At 45.6% G+C, this 25,119-nt stretch overlaps 1 protein-coding gene across 3 annotated transcripts in view; it reads right to left on the bottom strand.

Moving 5' to 3' along the window:
- The window catches only part of plxna2 (plexin A2), a 211,741-nt gene that overhangs the window by 46,854 nt on the left and 139,768 nt on the right, over positions 1–25,119 (bottom strand). For all 3 annotated transcript variants that reach the window (XR_014601560.1, XR_014601561.1, XM_084068097.1), the window contains exons 10-17: positions 24,097–24,297; positions 22,054–22,150; positions 20,847–21,046; positions 13,031–13,182; positions 9,855–9,972; positions 7,383–7,519; positions 5,047–5,214; positions 3,250–3,343 (exon numbers count right to left, since the gene is read on the bottom strand). Coding sequence is in view for 1 of the 3 variants with exons in the window: in XM_084068097.1 (XP_083924223.1) it covers positions 3,250–3,343; positions 5,047–5,214; positions 7,383–7,519; positions 9,855–9,972; positions 13,031–13,182; positions 20,847–21,046; positions 22,054–22,150; positions 24,097–24,297 (1,167 nt within the window). In the remaining 2 variants the exon portion in view is untranslated. The remainder of the gene's footprint in view (positions 1–3,249; positions 3,344–5,046; positions 5,215–7,382; positions 7,520–9,854; positions 9,973–13,030; positions 13,183–20,846; positions 21,047–22,053; positions 22,151–24,096; positions 24,298–25,119) is intronic.

Raw genomic sequence — 25,119 nt, 5'->3', positions numbered from 1 at the left:
CTGATAATGAGACGCGTGACAACAACATATAGACATATATACAGTGTCATCATCATGTACATGGAAGCTGTGCTGCATGTCCCCGAGCAACCGTTATCAAAGCTCTCAGGGGATGATGGGATGCCTCTGCACAACGGGCTGATTGCACAAAAGAAGGGGAAAGGGACCTCGCACCGCAACCACGTTCAAATATCTGTCCTCCTCATCAACCCCCCCTACACCCCCCGATACACCCAACGCCCCAAGCCTCTGCGTTCTTTCACGAGGCGGCCATGACACGAGCCCCCCTGACGTCTTAATGACGGAGTAAATGTGGCAGACAAAATCCCTGCCAAGACTGATGGGGGTTGGAGGGGTTGTTCCGGGGCTGACTGCCAAAAGGAGAAAAAAAAGAAAGAATTTTCAACTTTAATCAGAATGATGATTAATGTTTCAATTGTGAATCCGGTGACAGGTACAGAGCATGTCGTGAAGAAAATTGTCTCCCAATCTCCCCCAATGCCCCCCCCCTCCCCCTCCCCCCGGGTCCCTTTGTGTATCTTCGCAGGTGATGCAAGAGGGAGGGAGAAGGAGAAAGGCAATTTAGACAGAGGCAGGTGATGCTTTGAAGGTCTGGTTGACAGGCAGCCGGTCCTGATTGCTATAGGCTGCCTTGGATGTTTGCGTTCCCCCAGTGACAAAGGAGGTATAGGAGGGGCGGACGGGATGGAGTGATGGGTACATTTTGTAACCTTAGTATTTAATAAGAAGAAATCATTCTCGCTGGTTGCCTCAAAGATAGCTGCTTCTTTTGCTAGCCACTGAGATGGGTGGGTGAGCGGTCACAGTGCAGAGATGAATAACTGTTTAAAGCATCCGAGTCTATCTACAACGCCTTACTCAGAAATTACCTTAATTATCTTAACAGCTTATTAGAACCCAAAGTTGGCCATTACCACACCCGCTGTCAGGATTACTTTGTTTTAGAAATTCCAAGTGACAGTTCCACATGTGAGGGGCATAGTAACAAAAGGCTGTCTTAGCCAGTTCAGAACTAGCAATCAGTTCTAAAATTGGAGAACGTGATCTCACTTGATCGTTTTAAAATACTTGTGAGAAAAACTCTGAGTTCTAATTGTACATTCTGAAATGTTTATTATCCTGTAATGTATTTGTGTTTAAATTGTATGCTTTGTACACTGTAATCAGGGGTCATTGGAAAAGAGAGCTGGCTCTCAATTGTCCTTCCTGAATAAATAAAGGTGAAAGAAAAGAAAGAGTCTGACAATGTGGACGTCATGGCACCTACCCACACATACAGTAGAACGTTGATGTCGGGCAGAAAAAGTGTAACTCCGCATTTTATGTTTTTTCATATATTAATACCCTATTTGCTCAAAAGTGGCGCAAACATATCTGCTATAGATAGTGTATAGCTGCTAGTTATTTTTGCTATTTTTTAAAAAGAATTATAATGACATGTCCAAAATAGGGATGCCAGGTTGAAAGTGGATAAGTATGTCTATGGGTTTTCTAAATATGTAACCAAAGAAAAGTATTAACAAGAACTTGTGATTCAATAATAACTACATCGGATCAATTGGAACACAGGTTCTTTTCCCCATTTCCTGAAAGGTTATGATTTTGGACATACAGTACAAGGTTTCTGCCCGACAGCATCAAAAAGTCACATCCGGCCTCAGTTGAGTCTCCTGGAATTTCTACTTACTCCAATCCACATATTTTCCTGCTTATAAAAAAACAACAGAAGGCTGCTCCCCCGCCCCATTCAATTATTAAAAAAAATCTTCACAAAAGAGTTATTTTACGGAAACTGTGTCCTCACTCCTCACATGGTTGCCGGGGTTGTTGGAGTTTAATGTGTTCAGAGATGCTACAAGCGAGGCATGTGATTGAGATTCAAAAGGGAGCGTGTGTGTGTGTGTGTGTGTGTGTGTGTGTGTGTGTGTGTGTGTGTGTGTGTGTGTGTGTGTGTGTGTGTGTGTGTGTGTGTGTGTGTGTGTGTGTGTGTGTCTGTATGAGTGCAAGCCTGCACTGAGTTTCTCAGTGTAAGTTTTGCGTGTCAGCACAGGCCTCAGTAACATCTGTGTAATATGCATCTCAGCCTCCCTAACTTCATAGTACAGAATGCATTTGTGAAAATGATGAGTGATGTGAATACAAACAGTGCTGTTACCATATATTTCCCGACAATGTCCACTCATATAGTGCTTTTTTATTCCCTCTCCCTATCTCTCTCTCTCTCTCTCTCTCTCTCTCTCTCTCTCTCTCTGTCACTTTTATTCTCCCTCTCCCCATACTTCCATTCTTCTTGTCTTTCGTACACCCATCTGCCCCCCACCCTCACCCTCAGCCAGACCCCAGACAAGGAATCCCATTCCCTTAATTAAACACGGACCCCCAGGACAGAAGCGCAAATGCAATTTGTAACGATTTCCCCCGGCCTGGGCTTTTCATTATACAGGACTCTTTATGCTGACCACAGACTTCTGACGGCAGTTAATCTTCCATTGAAACCCATTAGGAGCCCCCCGCCCCCTACCCCCCACATGCACATCACCCCAACCCCCTCCCGCACCACCACCACCAACCATCCGCCCAAACCTTCTCCTCACCTCCCACCCTAATTCCCCCGCCTCGAACTCTCTACCTTCCTCCTCAGCCACGCTCCCTCAATCAGGAGTCATTATATTGTAAAATTCCCCCTGTGAGGAGGCCTTTCTGCACATTCAGGGCGACTACACTGACAGTAACATAACAGGGCAGAGCTGAGTGACAGCAGGAGAGAGAGAGAGAGAGAGAGAGAGAGAGAGAGAGAGAGAGAGAGAGAGCGGGAGAGGGGAGAGGGGAGAGGGAGAGAGAGAGAGAGAGCTGAGATCTAGCCTGGAGAAAGTAAGGGGCGCTGAAGTAAAAACTCTTAATTAAACAACGAGCGACCACACTCCCACCCAGCTGCATTATGCAGATGCTCGTTGGACCGTTTAAGATGGCCGGGTACAAGGGGACGTTGGGGGACGCGTTACAGTGCTGGAGGCGTTGGGGGACGGAGTGAGGTGAGATAGGAGGATTTCAACCAAGCTAAATGTCGCTCAGCATGCTTATGGAGTGGTATTTAGTCAGTCAAGTAGAGCCTAGTTAGTGGACATTACATGGCTTAGTGGATGTATTCTGGACGTGCTGTAGGGTCTCTGTGTTTACACAGTTAAAAAAAAAAAGTCTTGCAGTAATGACGAGTGGTACTGTACTTACATTGACGGTCTCTCGTCCACCGTACTTAACTCGGATCCTGGGCTCCTGCACCACGTCCAGATTGGTTCCGATCACCATCAGGGGTGTGTGGCCACTAAATCAAAACAGAGTCATATATTAAGAACCCTATATACTTTGTTGACCAGAGTCCCCCTGGGGTCTATACTAGGCCCCTTCCTTTGATGACACTTGCAGATCTACAAGCTCAAATTGCATCGGCTTGCACCACGTGAGCTTGTAGATCTGCTATTTTTGCAGAGGGTTCACCCCAATATAGGGACGCTGGGGTTCATGTACAGTATTTAAACAAGACCAGTGACTCCAGTTTGAAATCTGACACATTTTTCCTTTCTCTTTCTCTGAAATCTTGACATCCGCCTTTGTAAACTACCTAAAGTAGAATCCTTCCCCTAAACTTCCTGCCCTAAACAGCCCTCTCTGGAAAGTTTCACCATCAGCAGAAAAATAAGGGCGTCTCAAACTGGCTTCTCCGCCAGGTTTCTTTGTGAAGATAATAAGCTTTGGCGCGGGGAATGATTAGAGATGCTTTCTAACTGACTTCAGTAGCTGTACAATCAAACAGCACACGCACATCTTTGAAATACCAACAGAGGCTCAGGCGTGCATAGTTAGCATGTAGGGGTTGATAGAAACCTCAGTACAAAACAAGGTGCACAAACAATGGAGGGAGACTGCTGGCTTGTGGGGCCCTCTGGCTTGTGGGGCCCTCCTTGCAGCTGCCCGGGCCCTTGTCTGTTCTTTCTTTACTGCTGTCGTGTTGGTCAAGGCGGCATTGTGAAGAAAGAGGACAGGCATTGTGGGAACGTGGCAGCACAACTATAGACAAGACGAACAGAGCATTCAGAATTGTCAGATGTGTGTGTGTGTGTGTGTGTGTGCATCGGACCCATTTGTGGGTTAATGCGGATAGGGGCTGCACTACTTGGGAGAGGAGACTAATGCTGACCTGTACATTTTGATTTCTATTTGTGCTTTTTCTGTGTTTTTTATGGGAACAGCTTACAGACTTCGATCCTCTGCCTCTGTTTGTGGTTTGTCTAAGTGGAGAGCCCCAGAGTTGCACTTTTCCTCTCTTCCTCCGAGACTTTGAAAATGTGGATCTGTGCACTTTGTGTCAAACACCTACTCCCTCCTTCTGTGGACCTACGCCTGATTTAAACTTGGTTGCGCACGGGTTTCGCACACAGAAAATAAACAATCTACAAGCTCACAACACATCGCACTACAACATTTGAGCTTGTAGATCAGTTATTTTTTCCGCACAACACCCATGCGCAACTACATGTAAGTAGAACTCAGGGCTTTATGCATCTCTGACGAGAGCCGTTGTTCTTCTCCGCCTGTGTTTCATCTCCATCAGCTCTATTTTTTTCATTGCGACAGCGTGTGATGTATCCATCTGCCAAACACACCGTACTCGATGCTGAACAATCACAGTGAAATCACTTGTTTTCTCATGAGCTGCCCAGAACAGTCTCCACAGTACCCAACCTGTCCAATCTGCCGCCTGTGGCGGTTCTATCAGACTCCCACTAATTGGAAGAGAGGCGAACAGTAATTGAAGGTGTGCTATTGACCCGTGTCTGCTTATTACCGCTGGATTGGCTGGCTCTACAGCTCTGGATAAGAGCTGAAGAAACCTTGTCTGGGTGGTAGAAGTGGATTTATTGATTGGGATATATGGGTAAGAAAAGAACAAAACCCTGGCACGCACAGTCCATAGAGCAGTAGAAGGGAGGTGGAGGTCCTATACTATATGTAGTACTACGCAGTTACCTGGCGATGCTCCAATCTGGTTCAATGCGTTGGACAGTGGGATCTTCAATGTACTCAAAGACTAGGCTCTCCTTGACTTGGGCGCGGTCCACGCTCACAGTGATCTGCACAGAGCCAACCCCCGACAGGGAGGGGGCAGAGTAGCACACGATCTCCGTCATGGTCCGTCTACATGAACACACGGACGGACAGACGCACACACAAACACACATTTTAACAATTTATTCATGTCCTTATGTCCACATAAAGGAGAGCATACTGTACAAGGACACAACTATTAAAGGTACAGTTAAGGTTAAATTCACAAAATCATGGCATATGTCTTCATGATACAATAAGTATGTCACTCAATACTCTATGGGTATAAGTAATAGCTTCTCCGCCATATGTGGCGGGTGCCAATTATAGCAGAGACAGCACAATACTTTGCCAGCCCTTTTGCCTCCTTTTTGGGCATCCCACATTGTTGAAACCCTCTAACAACCAGTCTGTGGGTATGTCCTAGGCTGCCAAATATAAAAACATGCATGCATGCATGCAGGCGCACGCGCGCACACACACACACACACACACTCACAGGAATTGGAATTATTCACAATACAGTACAAAAGGTACAAAAAGCCACACGTGGATACATGGATACATTCACACGTGCATGCCCTGGCCTAGTGCACGCACCCAAACACATACTGTATGCGCTGATAGCCACACACGCACACACACGCTTGAGCGCCTCTACCTCAGTCATATATGCCTGTGTGCTGTCTCCCTCCCTCACCATGGCTGTACCTGCCCACCCCCCATGAATCCGTCCCAGTTCATTAGCAGCGGCATGCCTGCATTAGCCCCCCTCCTCACCCTTTACTGCCAGGAACGCAGTGGAGGAAGCACAAGCCAGTAATTAGCCCATATCTCATTAAAGCTGGCTTGACTCCTCAACCTTACAGCACTACAATCAAACTACCGCAGCATGGCTTTAAATAGATACCTGGGAGAAGGAAGAGGAATATGGGGGGGGGGGGTAAGGAAGGAAGGAAGGATGGAAGGGTGAGAGCAGGAGGGAGTTGAAGAAAGATCCATGCGTGCAGCAGGTTTCTGGGAGCTATTATTAGAGGGTTTCTGATGCGAGAGGTCATCAAAACCTTATTAAGATTTACACAAGTTTACGACAGAATGAGGGGGAGAGAGAGAGTAAGAGAGAAAATAAGAGAGAGAGGCTTCCCCAGGGGAGGTTTTACGCTAATGCCAGGAAGAAAAAAGCACAGGAAAAAGAGAGAGAAGGACAGAAAGGGGAAGCTGGGAAATATAGCTTCTTACGTAACGGATATAATAACCATTATCTGGGGAGGGGAAACATTTTTACTTTGTTAAGTGGAAGTCGCCATTCTTACTTTTTTTCTGTCAGTGATGCACAATAACACTAAAAACATTACAAAATTTCACTGAGAAATGCAAAAATACTGAAAGCTTAGCAACACTTTCTCTAGGCCAGTGCTTTTCAAACTTTTTGTGCCCAAGGCAGACCAATGGACCGGGACATTTGTCTAAAAACAGTTTGAAACCAGTTTTATAGTAATATATATTTTGGGGGTATAGAACACAAAGTACTGATAGAGTAAATAGTTGTATTGTATAGTTGTATTGCAGTAACAATGGCAAGTGGCTGTAACCAAATCCAAAGGCAAACCTGGACTCACGGCAGAACATTTGGGAACAGCTAGACATGATAATATAATTTATTTTGGACATTTGAGCAATTATCTTTTGCACGGCAAAAGCGACCTTTTGCGTGCCATGTTGATGACGACGGAATGTGGACGCTGTCGACTCCACGTAGACACTGACTATGTGCATATTCAAAATACAGTAGCTTATAACTAGCAATTAGTCTACGGCTCAAGGCTGCTGCTGTCGGTATGCCTGACTTGTTGTTCAGTTTCCAGGTTGAGTTGTTGTCAACATCCACATCCTGCTACCGTCAACATATAGGATGTAAAAGGTGGTGTTGGCATGTAGACGTCACAGGTACCTGCCCAAGCGTCACAATACGACGCTTTTCATGAGAGGAAGCGCCTGTCTGTATCAGCAGCATGGGATAGAGTGCGGTTTTGGCATGTAATGGTCAAAATGATCAAAATCTTGACCTGTTGTTCATAACATTGCTGATGGTTTTTCATAAACCTAGTGCAACATGTTCTGATTTTCTCAGAGTAACCTGTTGCCAAAGTAGTTGTACATTTTAATTCTGGAACAAGAAACATTACAAGCATTAAGTTACACATTTTATGTTACATTTTTAGGGTTTTCCCTTGTGGCAAAGCAGAGGAGAGTCTCACCCATAGAACTCGCATGTTTGGTTCCCAAACAAGACATTGACGCTGCTGCCGGCACCAAGGTTCTCCCCCATTATTGTTACCTTGGTACCACCTGACTCCGGCCCTCTGCTAGGGGACAGACCTGTGACTGATGGCATCTGGATGAGAGAGAATGAGAGAGAGAGAGAGAGAGAGAAAAAACATTAACAGTGAGGATTTGATGGTGTACATTTTTCTTGTGAAGCCCTATCGCCATTATCACATACAGAGCCACAGCAAAGAGCAGTCATTCATATGACCACGCTACTGGCAGTGGAGTGCAGCACAGACGGAGAGAGAGACAGAGAGATAGATAGAGAGAGAGAGAGAGAGAGAGAGAGAGAGAATAAAACCAGCAAGCTCTTAGAGGCTCTGTGAGATCCTTCCCTCTGTGCATTGCTGAGCTGTGTTTTAAAGACAGTCTGAAAATAACTAGTGTTTACAACAGCAGGAAGGCAGGCAAGCACGCAGGCAGGCCTCCATCAGAGCTCGAGTCACGCCCAGAGACAGACAGATGGGGAAATATCCAAACAGACAGGCAGTCGACCCGAGACACACAGAGAAAACAGCTTCAAAGTGCACACACATAGCACACACACGCACTCGTAGACCAAACACACACACACACACACACACACACACACACACACACACACACACACACACACACACACACACACACACACACACACACACACACACACACACACACACACACACACACACACACACACACACACACACACACACACACACATACTGTACACACACACACAATTATGCATGTACAGTACAAACACACGGCACACACATAAGCATTCGCACGTGCACCACACACTTGCATTTGCACAGCCCCGTTGGCAAGGGCTCCTCTATTGTTGGCCAAAGAAGATGGCGGCACAGGGTGTCTGTTTTGTTGCTGGCAAAATTGTTTTTGTGACAGTACGTAACATTATCTTTTTTTTTAAGTGTCTAAGATTTGAAGTTGGAGTGGTCATAAAGGCACTGTATATGCTCTGAGGGATTAATTCTCCCTACACAGTCTGAGGGAGCAGGCTCAAGCCAAAACAAACTAAATATGGTGATACAGGGATTCCAAAGGTTGCTGAAAATTCTTAAATTTGAATTAAGACTAGACAATGAAGGGCACAAAATAAGTGGAACAAACACTCCTATTTACTCCCATTTAATATAAATGTATTAAAATAAGTGAAAAAAATCTGATCCATTCCCAAACAAGCCGAACGTTTTAACGTTTAAATGAAGTTTCTAGGTGAAAGTAAGAGGGAGTGTGAGAATTTGGGGTGTTTCCAATGAGCCCACTAATTACCAGCTGCTGTTAATTGTTGAGAGAGTGCTAATTGTGAAGGTGTGAGAGACTGAAAGTGAAGAGTAGATTATCAGTTAGCTGCAGGCTATAGCGAGGATGGCAGAGGTGTGTTCAAGACTCTGTGTGTGGGGATGTTTCCCTGCCGTGTACTCTGTCTGTCTGTCTGTCTTTCACTCTCTCTCTTTCTATGTCGACCACTAGAGCCTATAAGCACCTGTATGGTAGCCTACCTTTTGAAGAATGCCATTCTCCACTCTGCAATCACAACAAACTTATTATGGTCTTTCTGAGAGACTGAAAGTGCTAACCATTGTTTAATTAAGTAAACAAAGAGCTTCCAGGAAGTTAAGTATAGTTTTCCTTTTGCCATCCATAAAGAAACTATTTACGTTAATGGGGTTGTGCTGGAAACTCTATACATTTATCTGCCACACTATAAATCAGAACACCTCTTACTGGTGAATTAATTTAGCTTCAGCACGCTACAGCATGAAGGCAAACAGCTGAAAAGAGAAACCCTGAGCGTAAGCCATTAGTGAAGAAACATCTAAATCTTGACTGTTGTTTGACGAGAAAATATTATTACCAAAATGTAAAGTCAGCACCACACACACACACACACACACACACACACACACACACACACACACACACACACACACACACACACACACACACACACACACACACACACACACACACACACACACAGCAGGTAGTTAATTAGCCAGTCTGTCGGCATGACAACAAATACACCAAGATCATTCTTTGTTGAGCAGTGCGCTGCAGTGCAATGCCTTCCAGAGATGGGAAAAATCACTCTTAATGTAATACTGATGTTGTGCTTTGTTTATCCTTTTATTGAACATTATTGGATGCTATTGGACTGGGGGTCGCACTAAAATAGTTATACACACAGCATCTACTACAGTACTGTACATTAATTAACCCATTAAAACCGGGAAAGCATCCGTGTCATTTTAGATCATATGACCACTTCGTGCCACGCTGCGAACTTCTATATCTGCTATTTTTGAACATTTTCGTGTTTGAAAAATGTTGAATAATTTTCGGCGTCAGGTCTTAATGGGTTAAGATTGATTCAGAGAGTTTTCCAGTCATACCACAAAGGAGTAGAGTTGTGACGAACGGGTCTTCAGCTCTGGGCGGCACTCTCCAACACACAGCTGGACCGGACCGGGCCTGCTGTCAGAAGGAGCTGCTTCCATCTCACACACTATCCTAGAAAGACACAAATCACCATATAGGGAGAACAGTCACAACAAAGCAGGGGAAAATGTATTCTATAAGCTCACAGTGCTTCCAGGGTGTGTTGTAAGCTTGTAGATCTAATATTTTCATAATAATGACAAAATATAAAATAGAACATTAATTTATGAAAAGATGAAATATGGAGCCAGAGAGTGTTCTCTTTCGTGATGTCATGCATGTAGCACCGTGAGCTGTGATTGGTCTACATTTGAGGGGGACAGTCATGGATACATAGAAACAAAAATACTTTCACCTCAAAAGTCACCCACAAATGTTTTAGGATACTTGAGTTGAAATTGAGCTGTACACGGTGTGCAGAAAGTTAGCAGAGCAAGTAATCTGTTCTGGGGTTCTGTTCTTTTGTATTGACTCCTTTACTACTTTAGAAGTTTAGATATATATTTTTTTTTCTCTTTTTTGGCTTTTCATCTCTGTCACTTCACCCCGCACCCACCTATGTCCCACATCCCTGGCAAAGACCCCCCCACCTCCAAATGCAGTAAAAAAAAACGGGGAAGGGGTGCTTCTCAGAGCACTAATGTAAATCACACAGCAGACACCGCCCCCCTGACCCAACCACGGGGTCGATAAAGGTTTATCATAGCATGCGATCAGGTGTTGCCAGGCGCTGCAGGTGGTCAGATCAAACGACATAATAAAACAGGGGACATCTATTGACCGGACAACTGCTGGGGAGTAATAAAGAACCAGAAGCAATCAAAGTACTAGAGAGCCAGGCAGACACTGACTGGGAACTGGGAGGCTGGTGGAGGTGGAGGTGCATATCATTGTTTCGCGAGTGCTGATCTCCTGAATCACAATTACTTTGGGAGCGCACTCTCAGGTGGACTTGCTGGAATAGAGAGGCTCTGGGAGGACTTACTCACGGATATAGGACTCATATTTCCCTCTCATAAAGGGACTCGTTGTTCCTGTTCCCACTGCCACACTACTCTAGTAGTGATTTCTCTTTAAACATAAACTAGGCAGGAGGAGGCAGGGTTCACGGCTTAATTTGATTAATTCCACTGCAATGTTTCTGATTGGGATTCTTCTGATAGTTTTTCTTTTTCTTTTAAGCATGGTGATATAAATTAATTCACTACCATTGTCCCAACTGGGTTAAAGTGCTGTCACTGCTGACAAATTGCTGCCTACTGCCAGTGGCACATTGAGCATTTCAATTACAGCTCCCCAGTAAGCAGCATGGTAGCAGAGACACACCTGCCATCACTGTTATACATGGGCCATGCTTATTTTTATAGGGTTGTTTAACTTTTATCCTGCAACTTACAAAAAAATCCTAAATTGTAATTCAAATCAATGATATAACTCTCAATAGAGACAGATAAAGAGAGAGTGTGAGTGTGAGTGTGAGTGTGAGTGTGTGTGTGTGTGTGTGTGTGTGTGTGTGTGTGTGTGTGTGTGTATTGTATTATAGTGTATGTGTATGTGTATGTGTATGTGTATGTGTATGTGTGGGTGCGTTAGGGAACATGGATATTTGTGCACGTCTGTAATGCATCAAGAGCAAAAAGTGTCAAAGGGAAAGCAGTGATCGTGGAGCAGCACTGAGCTGTTCTTTTGCTGAGGGCAGAAGTAGGCCAGCGAAAGAATTAAGGTTAACAGCTCCTCTGAGAACCATGACTATGATAGCCTGTGTGTGTGTGTGTGTGTGTGTGTGTGTGTGTGTGTGTGTGTGTGTGTGTGTGTGTGTGTGTGTGTGTGTGTGTGTGTGTGTGTGTGTGTGTGTGTGTGTGTGTGTGTGTGTGTGTGTGCGTGTGTGCGTGCGTGTGCGCGTGTGTGTGTGTGTGCGTGCGTGTGTGTGAGAGTGAGAGGTGAGAGAGAGAGATTGTATTGATGTATGTGCGTGAGTGTCAGCAGCCCTGTCTCACAGTGCTACTGCACATTTGAACTCTCAACCTGCGCAACTACTTGTCCTCTCCCTGCAGACTCCCAACCCGCTGGCGTGTTGTAGCGATTAGAACGACACAACACTGGCTTCATGTGCTTGCTCATCTGCAGCGCCAGCTAAAGCTGCAGCCCAGAACGTATTTCAGGGATACGGGATCCTGGCAGTCCGTCCGCAACCCCCCTTTCAGAGGCTTCCATCCACCTGCCCAGGTTAAACAACCATAAGGTGCTGGGGGTGTCTGACTGGGGGCCTGTGTCTGTGTAACTAGCCACGGGCTGGGGTAGACAGGCAGTTATGATGGAGTGCGGGCCACATTCCATTAGTTCAGGGTGAACGGGACAGGCTTTACCGTGATGTATGCACAGTGTGGGACAATTAGGGAAGTAAACACAAGTAAACACACACAGCTGTTGTGGGATTGTTAGTCACTAGCGGAGCTACAGCGAGAGGCCTGGGTTAGTGTGCTGCAGGGGGAAAACAACAATGTCAGGGCCAGACGGTCTGGACTGGCTCCAGTCTTCATTAAGATAGAAGAGACGGCGGATGGCGGAGAACGAGCCGTTCTGTGACTGCGCATAGAATCCAGTTTGTTAGCGCTGTATGGCCCCTGAGTGTATTACATCTAAACCCCAGGGCTAGATGCATACGGGTAAGGATGCGTGCTGAATCGCTTTATCCTGTAATTCTCCAACGTGAAGATCACTTTTCCAATTTTCACACTGAGATGGCCAGCCAACTGCTGTGTGCTGTTTTACTATACTGTATGTTGCGATAATTACCAAACAGGAAAATTCACATTACATTGAAAAGTATGCACAGGCAACATTTATTTTCCAATTTTAGAACGTATTTCACAAAGCCCTGATGGAATTACCATAATTATTAGAAATGTAACTTGTATTAAATGATAATCCAAGTAAAATGTAGTTATCATTCATTTTTACTTATGTATTCAAATAAATATGAAATTCTAAATATGACCAATAGCATTTTTTAAATGCTAACATGAGAATGTGAGTTACTGTGCACAGGGGTCCCAGAGGGTACAAATTGGGCCCAAAGTTAAATGAAAACTGAGGGTTTTACTGAGTGTTGGCCTCGTTTGTGACTTACTGTTCAGCGATGATGTAGCCATCCTCTACAGGGGTACACCTCACCCCAGCCACCTCCACGTTCCCAACCATGTCAGCAAATGCCAGGCCAAGGTTCATGCCATGTATGGTCACCAGCGTCCCACCCTCTGGAGGTCCCGCCACGGGAGTCACCTGCAAATGACAATGGTCAACAGATCAGAGTAGAACATAGTGATGCTTAAGGCAAGGTGACTCTCAAAGTTGCTCTCCATTTCTGTGAGTAAAGTAACAAAAGCTGATTTATAGACAGCATAATGTGGAAGCACATTTTCTACCCAGGACACTATCTTGGTCAGGATGGTTGGAGAATAGCAATTACATGCACTCCCTGTCCCCGCGTCCACAAAATGTCAGAGCATACGTAGCCATGGTGAGTCATTGTGCCAGTGTGCCACACTCACACCAAGGCTAGATAATGGTATCATACTGTGGCACTCCTTACACAATCTCAATCCCACTCGCACACAAACACACAGACACATAAGACTCCCACGTGAACCTTGAAAACTCCAAGAAATCTTCTAACATAGAACTTCTTCCTTAAATGAGTTATGCACTAATAAAGCCAATGATAAGAGCCTCCCTGAGTACAAAAATAAAAAAATTAAAAAGGAGCGCAATCATTAGCATTCTGGATACACGCCTGCTGCTGTTGCCATGGACGATAAATCTAACAAGAGGCCATATTCGTGCTTAGTGCAGACCACCTTCTCATAAAATACAATATGGCTGCCCAGCGTGACCTTGGCACTGGGTGGCACGTTGCCTTCTGTGCCGCAGAGCCCCTCTGAGGCTCAGACCTGGCTGCCATCCAGCCTCCTCTGAACAGCAAGGAGAGGGAGGACTGGGGAAGGGGGAGTGGAGAGCTGAGGGAACGAGAAGACAGGGATAGAGACAAAGGGGAGTTAAAAGTGAAAGGAGAGGAGGAGGTGGTGAACGAGGAGAAAGGGGCGAGAGTGATGGGACAGAAAAGTGGAAGGGAAGAGATGAAATAACGCATCGCTTAAGCCTGATTTATACTTAGTTGCTTTATACTTAGTTGCACGTGCGGTGTTGTGCACTGAAAATTGCCAATCTGCAAGCTCATTAGTGTAGTAGACTTTCACCGCACAACACCGCAAGCACAACTAAGTATAGATCAAGCCTAACACTATGTAAACAATGAATAATGCCATTTCTAGCAATGCCGGAAGAAGTACTCAGTACAATTCTGAACGTTAATTCAACTGTGAGAGAGTAAAAATTGAACTTTTGGGTTAAAAATGTCGGCAGCCAGTTGACATTTTGGGTTTTGCCATGCTTAGCTCGAGTCGCAACTATCCGTGTGACGCCAGCTCTGGGAGACGTGCCCCAAAACCACCGTTTCCTCGAGTCACACGCTGCTGGGGCATTGCGGCGTCCCGCTGGGATGCCGGTATTGTAATCTAGATTTAGTGGACATTAATTGCTCTGGATGTAAAGTAAGTGTGTCAGTGCACCGCCTCAGGGTCTGAATACATGAATCTTTTAGTGCTGCTCGGGCATGCAGGGGGTATAGGAGGGGCAGGAAACAACAGCTAAATATATCTATGTCAGGAGATGGCAGCTATTGAAGTGGACTTAGTGATGGTTACATAATGTACGGGAGTTTAGGGGCCTGAGAGAGCAAAGCGGGGGACTAAATAAGAGAGGAGCAGAGAACAAAATGGCTTGATTGGCAGCAGAGTAAGAGTGAGTGCCACTCCGGTGTTATCAGCCGTGATGGATGACAGGTAAAGCAAGGACGATGACAGGACAGAGGTGCGTTATCAGCCGGCTAAAAGCTGGGAAGGGGAGAACTTTCTGCAACATGTCCCAGAGGCTGTAACGGAAGCCTTTGCATGCCTGGCTCAAGACAAGGGAAGAAGTTACTCTCATCCATGCGAGAAAAACCCATTCTACTCAGTAGATGAATCATCAGCCGTGAATCATCATTGCAGTGGAGAAATTGTCACTTTAAAATCTCTGATCTACAAGTTCACTGTCGTACGACTAATTATAAATCAGGCTTTAGTGTCGGTGGCACACCTCTCACAAAACAAATCCATAGATGAGTCTCACAGCACAACACACTGCTGGATGCCCCTGCTAGTTGGATTGACATGAACAAGTAAGGCTGCAGATGATCAGAGTGTATGGTAGGGCACTGTTGCCTTTAGAGGAACATCTTCTCTTTCTACAGTAACATCCATGTTTTTGTGCTCTCAGACTCTTTGAAAACCATTGGTGACGTCTCCCTCAGGCTAGAAGGGGACACCCTCCGTCAGGCCGACCACTCGCAAGTTGCTCGCTTTTTTGAACACGTTTAAGAGGAAACCGGAAGAGGCTCGTGGGATATGCATGCACGGCCGGAAAAACCTCAGACCCCCACCCCTCAAACCTTCACCAGCATGCCACGCTGCCTGTGTAATCCTTTTAAGAGCAACACCCTTCCACCCGCCTGGCTTTGTCACACTGTCAATGGAGGGTAATTCCATGCAAACAGCCTGCAAGTCTTCTCTCTCTCTATTCACCCTCTATCTTTCACTTCCCCCTCCATCGTTCTTTTAGCTTTGGGGATCAGAGTAAAGGCTAGGAAGCCAACGACCACAACTTCCTTAAGATGCGCTGTGGGATTTGGCGACGGGCGAGAAGCCTGGGTGAGATGACCTACATTGAGGAGACGGGAAGGAAAAAGGATCTCTTTGTATTCTAATCCGTGAAGAGAACCTTCCAGAGAAGGGAAGAGTCTCTCTTTAGCAGTTAAATCTCCCACTGGGAAGGCAGATCCCTAGCAACTCTTCCCCTACAAAGGAGGAGAGAGGTGAGAATGAATGAGGAATATAAGAGAGAGGAAAATGAGAAAGGGAACATCTGGGCCTGTGAGATGACCTGACTCGAAGCTGGTGCTGAACTGATCTTCCTCAAGGCTATGCTACAGTAGGTCGCTAGCAGACCATGCAAACAGGCGTTCATCTGACAGCCCATGGAGGGACAATCCAAGCTAGAGAGTAGAAACTGCCCACAGCTTATAATGCTACTATTCCCTTCTGCTGTTCACGTCATTGTCATGTACTATATCAATATTCATACGCTGCATTAGAACAGTAATGCTATCGTTAAAAAAAGAGTCGCTGTCCATCATCGGTGGTGCTGAAGCATTCACCAATTGATGCATGTAGATCAATAAGGCCAACATTATCGGCCTATTACCGATATAGGTGACATTTCTGGCCTCTCTGTCTCTCTCACTTTCTCTCTGGAAAGTAATTGAATGGAATGAATAGGGAGCAAAAAGCTAACACCCTTTGATGAAAAAAGTATAAATATAATTGACACAAGAAATTTACAATCAGACTTTGAAAGATTGCAGAGAAATTTAAATCTGTTTAAAATTACATGCGCATGCAGGATTTTGAGACCAGGCACATGTTGCGAGCACATATTGTGTAAACATAACACAGTATGGCTCTGCGGCCCATCAGAACATAATAGGCCTACATTAAACAATATGAAATAATATTAGGCTAAATTAAATAGGCTAAAGTATTGCTTGGTTCTTAACCTCCTGGGGGTGCAGCACCTGCTAATCAACAATAAAGAATATTTTGGATTTTTGGTTGGATTGGGTTCAGATCGTTGGTTAATATACAGTATATATTTTTGGGTCAAATGTGTCAGTTAGGTCTCTCTCAATAGGTCAGGTGGGTCGGCTTAAAAAAACTCCCCAAATCACCACTACTTACCGTCTGACAGTGGCTGGGTGTTATCCTTTTTGCTTTTGGAATTAAACAGCCTTTGCTACGACTTTAGGAGTCCTCAGTTAATCTCCTTGTCTCTCGTCCCTGCTCAGGCTATAGGTCAAGTATATACAATTTTGGTTGCGAGCCAAATTGAATGGGTCTTGATATTTAACCCCACAGATCACTTCCTACAAACAAACGACATCCTACATACTGTATACTGTATGTTACTCGTCTCATAGCTGGTAGAGAGATACGGGCTGCGATGGAGTTTTTGGCATGAAAAGACAGTGAGTGAGGAATTGAGAGGATGGCTGTGGATAGAGGTATGTTCTTCATGTGGATGAGTGAGTTTTACTGTGCAAATAGACTTGATGATACTGTGCGTTTGCTGTGTGGGGGTAGCGAACAGCCCCCCATGATTTATTCAGCAGAGCCATGCTGCCTCTGTCCTACAGCAATCGTGTATGTGTGTGTGTGTGTGTGTGTGTGTGTGCGCGCGCGTGCGTGCGTGCGTGTGGGTATGTGTGTGTGTGTGTGTGTGTGTGTGTGTGTGTGTGTGTGTGTGTGTGTGTGTGTGGGGGCATAAAGTTTTGCTTGGCTGAACAACATTTTGTCTCGCCTTCCATTGGCTGGTTCTGAATGGAGGATACGGAACACAGGTCGTCCAGGGTTACGGCAGTGAGGAGAGCTCAGTCGTACTGCGGCTCTTTTACTGACAAGTCCATCATCCCAGAGGTTTTCAAAATGACAGCCGTAAACATTTTGAGTGTGTGTGTGTGTGTGTGTGAGAGAGAGAGAGAGAAAAAGACAGCGAAAGAGAGAGAGAGAAACTACTTTTCAAGTATACAATCGCTGCAGTGAGTGCGTGAGTGCGTGCGTGCGTGCGTGCGTGCGTGCGTGCGTGCGTGCGTGCGTGCGTGCGTGCGTGCGTGCGTGCGTGCGTGCGTGCGTGCGTGCGTGCGTGCGTGCGTGAGAAAGAGAACGAAAGAGAGAGAACTACTTTTTGAAGGCAACAGTCACACAGTCACTTACACAATCGCTGCAATTGCCTGCCCTAACTCATGAAAGGAGCCATGGCCAAAGTCCACTGAGCAAGAATTTCCCAGTATTCCTTTCATATGCCCACACGACTCCCCGGCTTCAATTGATGTCGCTCCCTCCGTTGTTAGCGGGGGCTTACATCTCTTCAATATTAATGGCCCGTGGTAGGAGGCACCGTGGCACTTAATAGAAACATTAATTATTCAAAAGGCACATCTTCTGGTGGGGCGCGTCTACTAATGTGCTAGTATGTATACAAATCAGCTCATGATGGGGGCTTTAGGCGCACACAAAACACAAATTTAGTAATAAATTCAGTACGCTGGGGGAAGGGGGTGGGGTTGTCTAGTTCTTAAAGAAACTGTAATCACTGAGGGGTGAGGGTGAGGGGCAGGAGGGATCAACAAGGCTAACTTGATGCTGTGTGGAGAGGAGAGACATCGGGAGCGACTCATCACACTCCTCTCCTCCTCTGCTTTCTAGCACTCAACCGCTTCCTGCCAATCCCTTTGTCCTCTCTCTCCAACCTCATAACTCCCTTGACCTCGACACCGCACACTCTCTGACCCTCCCCGGTTTTCCATTTCAACATTTTCCCCAAAACAAATCTCTGCACCTCTCTCTTTCTTCTGTTTTCTTGTTCTTCACCTCGCTCTAAATCTGTGATAGGATCCTAAGAGCACCTACGGATGAAAGAGAAGTTGTTTACTGACTGAGGCGGAGTTAATGCAGTTGTCCACGGTCCCTGCTAAATAAACAAGTAAAACTAGTTTCCTTTCTTTTGAAAAATGAAAAGGCCTCCCTCAACCTGTCCTCGCTCCGTTTCACAGTTTCAGTGTTTGTTTTTGCCACCACTAAATCATTCCATTTCAGTTTTTTGTTTTTTTGTGCTGTCTTGCCGTCTGTTTTTGTAGTGTGAATGATGAAGGTCTGGGTTGGAGGTGGCCTTGGTAATCACATACTGTGCTCACAACACTAATGAAAACAGCCAGCTGAATGAGATATGTCCCAGCGGATGGTAATGGGCACCCTGCACACATGCACACACACGTGCACACATACACATGCACGTTATGTGGACACACGCGCACATTATGTGGATGCGCGCACCCTGGCCCTCACAAATGCCAGACTAGCTGAAAGTGTAATGGAAGATCCTAACTTAATTTACCAGGATGACTCAGAACACACACACACACACACACACACACACACACACACACACACACACACCTGAACAAGGGCAGGTAGAGAGAGAAAAGAGAGAGAGAGAGTGAGTCAGTCAGAGACAAACAGAGACAGACGGAGGGGAGAGATCAGCAATGGCTCTTCATCTTAACCCCCCCCTCCAGATTATCAGTATACAATACAGCATATCAATAAACCAAGTCGTTAAATTAGGTTTTTCATAGGCTAGGAGTTTGATGTGAGGGAGCGGCAGGAGGAAGAATAGACAAATGAATCAATGCGGAGCCAGTAAGGTCTGGGGCCGCGGTGGGTTAAACATAATGCAGTGGTGCGTTACCAAACCTAATTAAACAGTGGTTCCTAGCCTGCCTCCCCTGCGACAGTGGACCAACGAGGCTCGGCCCGGAATTCAGCCTCGGTAAGCAAAGACCCCACATTACGGGAAAACAAATAAGCACATCCGGGTCACGACCCCTGTACGGTTGGGGGAGTTGGCGCTACAGCGGCTGGAGGGACTTGGGGGGTTGGCGGTGGTGTTGATAGAGGCGATCAATAAAGCCACACACACCTTCTGTCGTTGTGTGTGAATGGCCACATGAATCCTGCTGGCTATACGGCAGCTCTACCAGGAATAGTTAAGCCTGATTCATATGCCGGTGGTACGCACCACAAATAGCCGATCTACAAGCTCACAACGTGCTGGATCGCAAACAAGTTGTAAGCTTGTATATCTGTTAGTTTTGTGTACGCGACACAGCACGCAACCAAGTATAAATCAGACATTATTTACTAAAGGGTGTCTGCTTCCTCCATGTCATACATATGGCATTCTGTCTAAATGTGCCTGGTGCCAAAGTTTGTTTCAAAGCGCTGAGATAACCTTGCGAGGTTATAAAGCATTTAAATCTACGGGCGGGCATCTGTGCACGGTGCACCCTGCCTCAAAGAGCAGGCAGATGTCAGGGAGACATAGCGCCTTAAAGCGGAATATGTCTGCACTGGTGTGCGTGTATGTGCACGTGAGTGTGTGTGTGTGTGTGTGTGCGTGTGTGTGTGTGTGTGTGTGTGTGTGTGTGTGTGTGTGTGTGTGTGTGTGTGTGTGTGTGTGTGTGTGTGTGTGTATGTCAAGGCACTTGCCCTTGCACGATCTCCAAACAGTGAGACGAATCCTCTTAATGCATAACGAATGCATGCACACAGGCACACACACACACACACACACACACACACACACACAAACACACGCATGAGCCCACACACCTACGCACTCTGACACACACACAGTGACACAAACACCAGATGCTCCACCACATGGAGACGGAAAAATAGAGAGAGCGACAGAGAGGAGAATAGAGAGACGGAGAGAGACCATGTACAGATCTGCAGGCATTAAGTAGGGCCAGCACCCTGGGGAGCTTCCTACAGGCTCATTCTCATTCATCCTGGGTCCAGAGGAAAGCAGAGGAGAGAGTGGAATAGCCTTCCTTCCCATGCAAAGCCTCTCAATGCAAAACCAGACATTCCACTGTCAAGAGCTCAACTTGAGAGAGCGCTGTCGTTATCAACCAAAGAAATACGACTATGATAATTGCTGAAAAGATGTGAGGATCAGGCATAGTCTGATCTTGCTGGGTGTTTGAGACGATGCACATCAGATAAAGTGGTTTCATCACATACAGTAGTGTGACGTGTTGTAAGCTTGTAGATCTGCTATTTTCAGCTGATGTTCGACCCAGAATAGGGATGCTACTCTAGGGTTCAAGTGTTTATCACATATTTCTTTTAGCTGGGGCAGGCAGGGGAGGTTCATAATGGCACACTGACCTCTGTGATGCGTGGGTTGGTGCACTTGACGTTCTTGCTGGACAGGTCCAGCCAGCGGGTGGTGTAGGGGTTGATGGGAGGGCAGTGGTGGCGCAGGGTGCAGCGGCCCTCACCGCTGCACCAGCCGCACTGGAACTTCCTCTCAGACTTCAGACACATCCCACAGCTGTCCCGCTGCGCTGCGCACTTGTACAGATGCACTGTGGGATGAATCAAATCAAACTTTATTTGTATAGCACATTTCCAACGCCCAAGGTCGAACCAAAGTTCTGCACAGAGCTTATTAAAATACAGACAGAAAGAAATTAAAACAGAGGGAAAAAAGGAAACATGACGCAACAAGAAAATAAAACGACATACAGTATCAATATACAGTATGCAGCACATCTAAGGTATGCCGTGGCGTGAGGACCAGGGTCATTGCGCGGTCAAACAGCATTGAAAGCTGAGTCTTTAGTAAGGATTTAAAAACCTCAAATGACTGAGCAGAGCGAATGTGGAGTGGCAGGGTGTTCCAGAGTCTGGGGCCGGCTGGCGCGAAGGCTCTGTCAACTTTGGTCTTGTACTGAGTATCAGGCACAACCAGGAGCGACTGGTCAGCCGATCTCAAGGCTCTGGTTGGGATGTATGGCTCAATGAGATCAGATAAATCTGGAGGGGCGAGCCCATTTTGGGCTTTAAAAACAAACAATAAAATCAATTCAGACGGGGAGCCAGTGGAATGAGGCCAGGACTGGGGTGATATGGTAGTGCTTTTTCTTGCCAGTGAGGAGACGAGCGGTAGCATTTTTGAATAAAAAGTCTATTCAAAATCACATATGTTTGTGTAGTGATTTCTTTCATGTATTTATTTTTCCTAGGAAGACACAATATATCCCTGCAGGCTACTTCTGCATTCTGTTTCTCATTTTTTTATATATATTTTTTATATTTAAAAAGACATCTGTATTTTTCATATGTGGTTTGTTTCAGCAGAAGGTAGGGGAATAAAATATAGACAGCGTCTTGAAAGCAGCTAAGAAAAGACCTTATTTGAGAGCAAGGAGGGGGGGGAGAGAGAGAGAGAGAGAGAGAGAGAGAGAGAGAGAGAGAGAGAGAGAGAGAGAGAGAGAGAGAGAGAGAGAGAGAGACACACACAGAGGGCGATATGTCCATCTGTTGCCTATTTTGCCAGGTGCGTGCTGTCAGCAGCATCTTGTCTCCTTACCTTGGATATTCTCTGGGTTATCAATAATGAAGTTGCCGTTCCACACCACCGAGAAATCCACTGGCAGTTCACTGATTTTCATGCCCTCGTACAGATACTGGAGACCAGAGAGAGAGAGAGAGAGAGAGAGATGAGTGTGGAGGATAACAGGGGACAGAAAACAGCGGGGAGGATTTCAATAGGAGGGCCATTAGAAGATTATTTTATGACATTGCCCTGAAGTTACATCACCCCCTTGTCTTCATCACAGCTTTACAGACAAAGCCCCCCAACACATTCATCATTGTCAGTAGAGATTAATAACCATGTTAAAACATCTCCAAAACCCTGACAAACTTCACCCAGTATATGAGACCCCCCCCCGCTGCATCTGACCACAACACAACCTAATTAGGCTTGTACAAACACAAAAGCGTGTTGTCAGGACAGGAGGCAGACCGTTCCAACAGTGGTCTGAGGAAGTGCTAAAGGCTAACAGACTAGGATTAGGTTAGAAAGAACAAACAGTCAAGCACTAGTTTTGAGATACACATATACACAACACACACACACACACACACACACACACACACACACACACACACACACACACACACACACACACACACACACACACACACACACACACACACACACACACACACACACACACACACACACACACACACACACACACACACACACACACGTATACATATGCATAATATATAAACTGTACTGTCATACATTCATTCATATACTTGGCACTACCTCTCCTGTGTTTCATTCTTACTGCTGTTGCTGCTATGACACCTGCATTTTCCTCTGGAGATCTATAAAGGTTTATCTTATCTTTTGACAGGCCTGATATGGTGAGAGCTGAGGGTGGCTGGAGGCTTGGATTTCCCTTCCATCCTCCGGCCTCTTGCCGTGCCGTCCTCGATTGTCTCCTACGCCCTCAGCTGCCACCTTGTGTTGTGTGTGTATGTGTGTAAGTGCGTGTGTGTGTGTGTGTGTGTGTGTGTGTGTGTGTCTTCACGTCCACTGGGAATATGTTGCAGTTTGTGTGCGCTTGCCTTGAGGGCAGAATCTAGCTGCAGACTTCTCCAGTGTAATTACCTAGGCTGGTTGTAGTGTCTCCACTCACTGACTGACTGACTGACTGACGCACACACACACACACTATTGACGTGGAGCAGGCTATCCACAAACACTAATTGCATGTCTTATATCCACTCCCGGAAGGGGACACAGGTGAGTTCTGCAAGGGTTTCTCTCTTGATGAGTAAAACACAGAGTAGGCGAGTCCGGGAACAATGTGCAATATGAAGAATGACTGGAGCAAGGAAAACTGTATGCAACATATTTCACATTGTGAATGCAAATAGTGATTTACAGTAAGATAAAAGTTACAACACAATCTGAATCTATCTTTCTCAGATAGTCTAACTCTAAATCTAATGACTGAGAGAGACACACACACACACACACACACACACACACACACACACACACACACACACACACACACACACACACACACACACACACACACACACACACACACACACACACACACACACACACACACACACACACACACACACACACACACACACACACACACACAGCATTGTTTTTAAGGCTAAGCCCTGATTAAAATGCAACATTAACATAACTTTGACATAAAATAACCACACAATTATGGTTAGCTTGTTGGATTGCCTATCCCAAGCAAGTCTCTGCAAGTACAGTATGTATGTTGTTTTTATGTTGTAAGGAAGACGAAGAAGCAGCTAATGGGAATCTTAATAAAGAATCAAGTAGATTTCATTAGGAACTGAAATGACTTGAATCCAATGGCTTCTTTGAAAATCAAACAAACCACTGTATGCTTTGGGAAATGGTCAGCAGTAAAGCCAAGTATACTGTCTGCTAGTCAATAGACTACATAGTAACGTTTCATTTGAAAACATAAATACATTAACTAACACTGAGGATTTAGAGGATTCTGGTCACTGATTCTGATTCTGCTCACCCACCCATCTGACCCCTCTGACCTACCGAACTGTTCTGGCACTGAACACTGGAGCTGTTGAAGCGCAGGGCGGTGACTCTGTGGTTGACCCCCTGGATGTGGAGGACGCACTCATAGCCCCGCTGACCGGACTGGGGCTGCGGAAGGTTCCTGGCCTTAAGGGTGATGGGCTTCACCTCCCCTGCAGGAATAAGGATCTCCTCTGAGCGCACCAGCTGGGGACAGTCCTGGAGCAGAGGAGGAGGAGGAAGAAGAGGAGGACAGGGAGAGAGATGATGGTTAGAGTGAGCGAGCGAGCACACAAACAAGCAGCGAATAAAATGTGTGTTTTAGGTCAGTAGACACAAAACAATGAATGATGGCTCACGAAGAACAAAGGGGAATGGCTTTTATTTGGGCTGATGTCTGTGTGTGCTAAAGGAGAATCCATGGTTGACGAAACTATGTCGCGGTTTCAGTTTCAATGAAGATCTCTCTCCCTTGTGGCTGGGAACAGCCAGAGAGACAGAAGGCTCCCCTTGATAATTTAAATCCGTCCTGGAGTTGAGGACAGACTGACGTTGACACTAACAAGGGTTTTATAAGGTTTCGAGTTCATTACAGTTGGCACTACAGCTCCATAAAAGCTCCATAAAAGCTCAAACAAAACATTTTATAAACCCTTAAAATCAAGCTCCAATTCATTGTGGACAGAACAACTCCATGCTTTGTCTCTTGATGTACGTTAAAGCCTAGGTTCTATTTTTTTTCTTTCTTGTATTGGGAGGTCATTTTTTAAGATCAATGCTGTACATAATGTGTTGTGCTCTGTACGTGTGCGTGGGAATCTGTCTCTGTGTTTTATTTACCCTTTGACTAGAAAAGCCTCATTGAAAAACAATATCTCTTTTACAAGAATGTCCTAACAGGCTGCAACACAATAAAACATGATTGCACACAAGTTTCATTAAAAGTAAAAAAAAAACGACATCAATCAGGATAATCACTAAAAGTCAGCACAAAATATCTTAACTAAAAAAACAGCCTGATTTCCTCAACATCTAATGATA

The sequence above is a fragment of the Gymnoscopelus microlampas genome (genome assembly GCF_963454915.1).
Source record: "Gymnoscopelus microlampas genome assembly, chromosome: 10".
Lineage (NCBI taxonomy): Eukaryota > Metazoa > Chordata > Actinopteri > Myctophiformes > Myctophidae > Gymnoscopelus > Gymnoscopelus microlampas.
Note: the sequence above shows the minus strand (reverse complement) of the source record. Positions and strands in the feature narration are given on the sequence as shown.